The 7,500-nt window shown below is 40.1% G+C and overlaps 1 protein-coding gene across 1 annotated transcript in view; it reads right to left on the bottom strand.

Annotated features, from left to right (window-relative positions):
* LOC137982482 (excitatory amino acid transporter-like) overlaps positions 1-3,007 on the bottom strand; it is a 31,072-nt gene extending 28,065 nt beyond the window's left edge. The window contains exon 1 of the mRNA XM_068829577.1: positions 2,181-3,007. Coding sequence (XP_068685678.1) covers positions 2,181-2,662 — 482 coding nt within the window. The 5' untranslated portion in view covers positions 2,663-3,007. The remainder of the gene's footprint in view (positions 1-2,180) is intronic.
* Between the last annotated feature and the right edge of the window lie 4,493 nt (positions 3,008-7,500).

Raw genomic sequence — 7,500 nt, 5'->3', positions numbered from 1 at the left:
GGACAATAGGCCATTTCCGAGTTCATGTCTGCCTCCTCTTCAAAGCGAGTCTAAGTGCGAAGTTTTTGTGATAGTAATTAGTTCTACTTTACATAAGATTGAAAAATAATTCTCATAACAAAAACTTCGCACTTAGACTCGCTTTGAAGAGGAGGCAGACATGAACTCGGAAACGGCCTATTGTGTTTTTTCATATAGTTGTTCATGGAAATTATTTAGCCATTAAAATTTTCTATTAAACATCTTAGCCACTGAAAGAATTCAAATACAGTCAAAGAGAAGCATGGCGGCGCGGAGTTGATGTACTCTAGCGTGACTGTTTCCTGGGTATTCTTGAAGAGTGGTTCCGAACAGGATCACGGATCAAATGAGCTTGCGAGGAATGTCTTGTCATTCCCTCCAAATGTCTTCTACAAAACTTGAGTACCGGTTGCAAATATTTTTTGCTTAAGTACATTGGTGTTGCATACTCTCTAAACAACATTGGTGATTCCGAACTGAATATCTTGAGGTCAAAGCGTGATCGATGCGAATAAGGTGAAGGAGTGAAATGGACTGTCACGCCGGTAGTGATATTGAGTGAACGCAAGTTGACAAATTGCTTCGATGCGCGCGTGGCAAGCAATATATTGGAGATCGGACGCAGAAATTCTGCAGAGTTTGTTCTCAATTGCGAGCCAGGGTGGCAGAATTTTCTTTGACAAACCCTGGTAAGTGAACGCGTATTCTAGAATCTAGCCTCCAACAGGTTATGGCGACTACCGTAAATGGTCTCAGGCAGTGCTCCTTGAAACGTAAATTATTTAAAGAAGCCACTCAAACACGAACAGTGCCAAGACAATCACAAGAGAAAGTATAAATTAAAGACAACATTGTATATTTAATGTCAGGAGTTCTTAAGGAAACGTGTTCCCTTGCCATTCTCGTGATGCCTGCGTGTATAATTCATTTATAACATCAGTATTTTACAAGATGCATGCATATTTGAAGTGCGCTAACGAGTAGAGATATTTTATTTGGCTCGATTTGCTCGCCCTATAGGGAAGATATAGTTGACGTTACCTATTGACATTAATGTACCAAGCAGAGCCTCATTGGCTGTCGAAACAAAAAGTTTCTGTGGTTGGCAAATTTGAATAACAAAACAGTTATCTTCCCTATTGAGACATTCAAGACAAACATCTTTTCCTGATCAACCTAGCTAAAATTTTAGCTTTGCAGTCGATTTTCATTGACTATGCAAGGAAAGTGGGAGATAACGTGAATTAGATTGCAATCCAGGGGGAAAAACTTGTAGGTCATGACCGGCTGTGCACTAAGTGCGTTTTCTGCCACTGATAGTTCTCATCAAATGCAAATTCTTTGTGAGGCAGTAGCTGGGATTAATGCCAAAAGTAAAGAAAAGCTGATACTTCTATTAATCTCTTGGCAGCGGGAGGTACCCAAAAATTGAAATTATTTCATAATTTCCAATGTTACCAATACTATGCCCATGACAATTAATTAAAATCTCTTTCCTTTCGTGTATTGTCTCACAGACCAAAAGGGACATAATTCGCTGCTTGGCAATCGATGAGAATCAAGGATGTTTCTGAAAGCAATATTCAATCAGGAAGTACTCGCAGAAATTATTCCTTGATCATATGGGATCAAAAACCAAGAGCATAAAGATCAACATTTCCTTACGTTTTCTTCGTAAATAGATTCAGTTGGGCCACCAAGACGGTTGCTGTGACGGTTGTTTTAACCCTTGGTTTTTTATGTTTTGTTTTTTGTTTTGTTTTTTTGCTTTGTTTTGCCCGTAACAGTTTTGCATTTTTTCCCATTGTATATCATTCAAATATGAACAATAAAGCTACTGAATAAGTTGAAGAATTTTCATCTCCTGCGAACATCTATTGGTTCTACTTTCTCTGCGGAATTGATTCTTGATGTTATGGTTACTTCAGATTTCAATTGGATGCATCGTCATAAGAGGCGCTTAAGCTTTTGTTCACCTTGATTGAACACTGCAACGCAACTCCGTAAAAGGAATGGAAATCTCAACAATTTGTATAATCTTGATGCCATAATAGCAGTTATAAGCTAGATTTTTATCGTTAAGCAACTAACTTAAGATAAATGAGCTCTTTCTGTGCCATTGCAGACACATCGCATTTTCTTCGCGAATACACACTTACCTTAATAGATCTAGCAGCGAATCAAGGCCTCTGTATGGCCTTGTCTGTGGACTTTTGGCTTCTTTATCAGGTCTGCTGTGTACCCCAGGGCGAATGCTGACAACAAGCACAATTCCGAGAAGAACAGCGATCAGCATAGTCGCGAGGTAGTAAAGGAGAGTGCGGCGGCCAATTTTCCCCGTTGCTTTTGAATCGAGTGTAGAGAGAGCGGTAATCAGACTTGCAACAATAAGCGGTAGAATCAGGAGCTTCAGCATGTTCATGAACAGCTCGCCTGGAAATCCGATCAGCATGATGGCAGTAGCCTTCCATTCCGGATTTTTGATGTTATTGACCGGCTCGTTGACGGTTGCTCCGATAACAAAACCGATGATAACCCCCAAAATGATTAACACAAGAAGTAGATCCTTCCGAAGGCGCCGCAAAACAACTCCACAACAGGAGCGCATACGAGGATGTGAGCGGCCTGAATAGCGAGCCATATTGATTCAAACGCTTTACGAGCCAGTCTTTTAATGTGATGGTACAGAAATCACGAGAGCTAATAATCGCTGAAGCATGTAAACATATTTTGCTTGAGCTGTCACGCAGATTTGGCAAAAATAGGGCGGAGCTTGCTGGGCTCAAGAGGAGTCCTTCGTATTAAAAGTTAAGCCATTTTCCTTTGTTTCACATAATTTTTCGTTGTGTTTTGTTGTTTGTAGTGGGCCAGAGGCTCATGAGTTCATTGTTTTCGTACTTGGGCGGACCTTTTCAATCAGGCGCTCGAAACGCACTGTGTAATAACAATACAATTTCTTTCGAAGTAAATCAAACGAGGCATATTTTCGAGTCTTATTATTTTGTCCTTGTTGTCATGGTTTCACACTACCTGTATGTGACCTCTTATGAGCTTGCTTGGTGTCTCTTACTCATACTGCGATGACAGCACAATAATAATACGATTTCGATAGAAGTAAATCACCTGAGACATATTTTAAGCTCGTCCGTTTCGAGAAATAGACACAATGGCTTCTTGTTCTAATTTCTTCCGAGGTGAATCACACGGAGCATAATTTACACTCGCCTGTCTTGAGAGATATACTCTCTTTTTTGAGTCCTTGAAGCTATAATACCAGTATTTCTTAGTTTTAAGTTACAAACTGGCTTTCTGTTAACGAAAATCTCATCGCACGTGTTATAAATCTTAAACAAACAAGAAGCAGGTCATGGTAGGTAATTTGATCTTTTTTTAGCACAACACTTAAGGTTACTTCCCACCTTCGTGGGTGCCCTTCGGCAAAAACATTGTACGCGCGCCAGTTTAAATAAAACCCCAACAAACTATATATCATTAGAAAGCTCAATAAATGTACTTGACGAAAAGAATACAATTTTAACAAAGTTTTCTTTCAGGAAGTGTCAGAAGCCGGTAAGGCGTGAAACGACCGAGGGTTCTTCTATTGAATTTATCGGCTATCGGATTCCAAAATGGCTGCACAGTCTTATTCACAAGGCATCAATCAACAAAAGTGTGTCGGGCTTTTTCGATATTCTGATTGGTTGCCTAGATATCCACATCTAAAGTTGGACTAGCTAAAAATGTACGAGATGTTAATATGTTAAACATCAAAATTTCCCGACACGCTTTTGTTTGTCATTATCTCTGGAATGTTGTGGCGAAATTTCACGACAATCCGCTGAATCTGCATACCCTATAAATTCGGTCAAAGTGGATGTAATCCTCCCAAAATCATATGCGAGATTTTCGCTTGTAAAGGTTCGTAAACAACTAGCGCCACGCCTGGAGATTATCTCGCCTGATAAAACCGCAAACCAATGGAACAACAGGACCTCCTAGCGTCTATGACAATAGATCAAGATTTCCCGGGAAAAGCATGCATTGCAACACGATTTTTAAATCACTCAGTCGAGTGAAATTCAGGACGTCGACGCAATACAATGGGCAAAGACACCAAAGGCAAAGGCAAAACCCGTGCTAAAAAGGTCAAAGGCGGAAAACGTGCTGCTAAAAAACAAGACGTTACTAGTAACGAATCGACGGACAGCTTAAGAAATGCCCTTATTGCTTAAATGAGTTCCCTTGGGTAGGTTTCATGATTTCATCATTTGAAAATTACGCTTCGAGGCGATTGCTTATGTTTTTGTATCAAGGCTAGCAAATGTATTGTAAAGGAACCTCGTTTTAACCTTATGTATGACAAATTTAGGTTTTATCACAGGCAAAAATTTAGGTTAGATCTTTCTTTGGCAAAATGGAGATATTTCTTTCCTCTTTGTGCCGGTTTTTTTTTCTTTTCTTTACCCAAGGACTTTTTTCTGCTTTTGATTTTTCCATAAGAGTTATTAACGTGAAGAGCTTCCACATGGGAATTTTGTCAAGTACGTGATGTAAATAAAAATATGCAAATAACATGAATACGAGCGATGAGCTTTTGCGGCGAAAATTTCCCCAAGGGGTCTCGCCCGTTGGCAAGATTATGACACCTTCGTAGTTTATTAACTTCATTTGAAAATACCTTTTTTTCTAAATAACTCGGCCGCTTTTTGAGATTTTTAACATTTTCCTTTTGTAAGCGCTAGATAAAATGACTGACTTAAATTCTGTCAAATTAAAAAAAACCCGGTTTTTTTGGCATCTGAAGGTGGGAAGTAACCTTAAGAGCGGAGTTAATGTTGGAGCTCCTCGATCTTTCCAGGTTTTTCTCCGTGAGAGTCGTTTTATCCTCCCTCTGTGTTGTCCATGGAAATGACTGTGCCATGTTGCCATTTTTATTGGATCACTGCGTCGTCCATCGAAAGAGGTCTGTCGTGTTGGTATTTTAAAGTGCGCGTATCGTCCATGGAAATTACTGTGCCATGTTTGCATTTCAGTTGGTTTAGCGCGTCTGCGATGAAAAAGACTAGCTGTGCCATATTGGCCGCATATTGGCCTTTAAATTATTTAACTGTGACGTCCATCAGGAATGCCTGTGCCTTACTGGCAATTTAATTACTTTCCAACTTCGTCCATCGAAAAGACAGTGTGACTGACTGTCCCTTGGAGTTTCTTATAAAGCCGTCAACTGAATAGACTGCTTGGCCGACTCTTAAACGAACGTATATATGATAGATGCATAAGCTCCACGCTTGGTAAACTTGTGTGCTGTTTTTGTCTTTTTTCAGACAGTTGCTTATTCCGGGGTGGCCCCTATATACATTTGCGAATAACACGGTACTGCGTATTTCCCTTGGAAATGCGTTGTGCTGAAATATCTTACAAGAGAGTGAGTTCAACTATTTTTCATAGAGAGACAAGGAACGTTGAAAAATTATACCATATATTAAGTAATCATTAGTCATTAATAACTGGCATGACAATTTGCTCTCGTAATTTTTGTCCAGAGGTGTTTCAGTTGCGGTCTATAACGAAAGAAAAACTATTGTTGTAATGGGAACGGGGGGGGGGGGAAGGCGTAAAATTATTTACTGGCAAAGCGAAAATTTCCAGTAACTTACGCTGCATGGGAAGGGTCTCAACATGATAGATGCCGCTGTCTGGCACCCACAGTGCAATATCTCTTACTGGCTGGGAAAAGGCCTCAAAATAATAGACTTTTTCCCAGGGTAGTTAAATATTAACTGGAAATGTGTTAACGGATGCCCAGAGATCGTCTAAGGCGATAACGCATACTTTCCGAAAAAGTGTTGGTTGGGTACTCCTGTATCTAGCGACATTTTCACGTATAGTGGCTGATTTTTAAGATCTTCAACTGACGCACCGCATAACAATTGCTGCCCTCAGAACTGATCATTTTTAATTGGTAAAAATTTAGTTGAGATTGAGAGCAGTCCTCTGAAGTTGTCAAAAAACGTAAGACCGGGGTGAAAAATTACGAGGTGCGAAGGAATCTATAATTGGGCACTACTATAGGTGGACGTCCCCTGCGAACAACATATGGAAGCTTTCGAGACATCCAGTGGGCGTTTATGCTGGGGTGGATCCATACCGGTTTCCCACCGTTTTACGGAAATAGGTCAGAAACATGGGAAAGGGTACTTTGCAGAGTTAAAATCCGAAAAAATCCCGGGTAAGGATACCCCAGGACCCCCTAGAAACCTTTTGCTTGTTTTGGAAACCGGTCATTATTTATCGGGTCTCCAAATAGTGATTCCCTAACTCGTTGTACCAACTTTCAAAATTTGGAGCCAAGGCTTCGCTTTGATCTGTTACTTCAGGGAGAGGACAAAACGCGGAGCCCTACTCCATGGAGTACCCTATGGCGAACCCAAAATGTAGTACCCTCCAAAATCATTTATTGGTCAAATTAAAAACTTTATCAACATGGTGAGGCATTTAGATATATATACCTTTATTTACCTCGAGCTTTCCAGCTCTCCGGTTTATACAGTTCGATGCAGTTCACAGATTGGCCGCCATAGAACAGAGATTACACCCCCACCTATATATTTTTCATAAATCAACTTCTTCCAGCTCCCTGAAGGGTAATTGTACTTACTTTGTCCTGTTTACTGTTTAAAATGGCCGGTTGTGCGCATGCATAGTAGTCTCATGTAATCTCTGCTCTGCTCTGCTCTGCTCTGTTGTTGTTGTTGTTGTTGTTGTTGTTGTTGTTGTTTTTAATCAACTTCTTCCGGCTCTATATATGACTGATAGAATTTTCAACTTCCAGCTAATTATAAGTTTCGTTTAATCCAAGCCTTCCGTTTGAGATGTACAGCGGATTTATTATTGTAATTCAAAGTGATCATGACCTGCATCGAGCTGTGACAATCGGAGAGCTCATGGAATGCTCGAAATAAATAAAGGTATGTACATCTTAATGCCTCACCATGTTGATAAAGTATTAAATCCGACCAATAAATGATTTTTAGAGGTACTCCATAGGGTACCCCAAGGCGTAGGGCTCCATTACAAGGCAACTCATCGACGCCAAAGCATTCTGAGGCAAAGAAATCATTCACGCCGTTGCCATAGCTCCTTCTTGTTTATATTCAGATGAACTGAAGGATGGCACATCTGGTGAAGATGAAGACATCTGAAGGAAGGCTGGGTTCATCGGGCATACTTGAGCACTAAAAGGAGCTCCCGTCTCAACTTATAACACTGATAACACTTTGGATTCTAAACGTTACGTACTCGAAACAACCCAGTTTTGGTCGGTGTAGCGTTCACAAATGGCACAACAGTCATTCCAATTAAAATGGGCCATAAGGATTGAAGAAATTGGAAAATGCAATCTTGTCTGATGACGTTTTAAATGTTCATGTCAATTTCCTACATCTCTGGGATAAAAAACAAAAAAAATTAGCATCTGAA

This window comes from Montipora foliosa, chromosome 13 (assembly GCF_036669935.1).
Source record: "Montipora foliosa isolate CH-2021 chromosome 13, ASM3666993v2, whole genome shotgun sequence".
NCBI classification, from domain to species: domain Eukaryota; kingdom Metazoa; phylum Cnidaria; class Anthozoa; order Scleractinia; family Acroporidae; genus Montipora; species Montipora foliosa.
The sequence above is the reverse complement of the archived record's forward strand: the minus strand, read 5'-3'. Positions and strand labels throughout refer to the sequence as shown.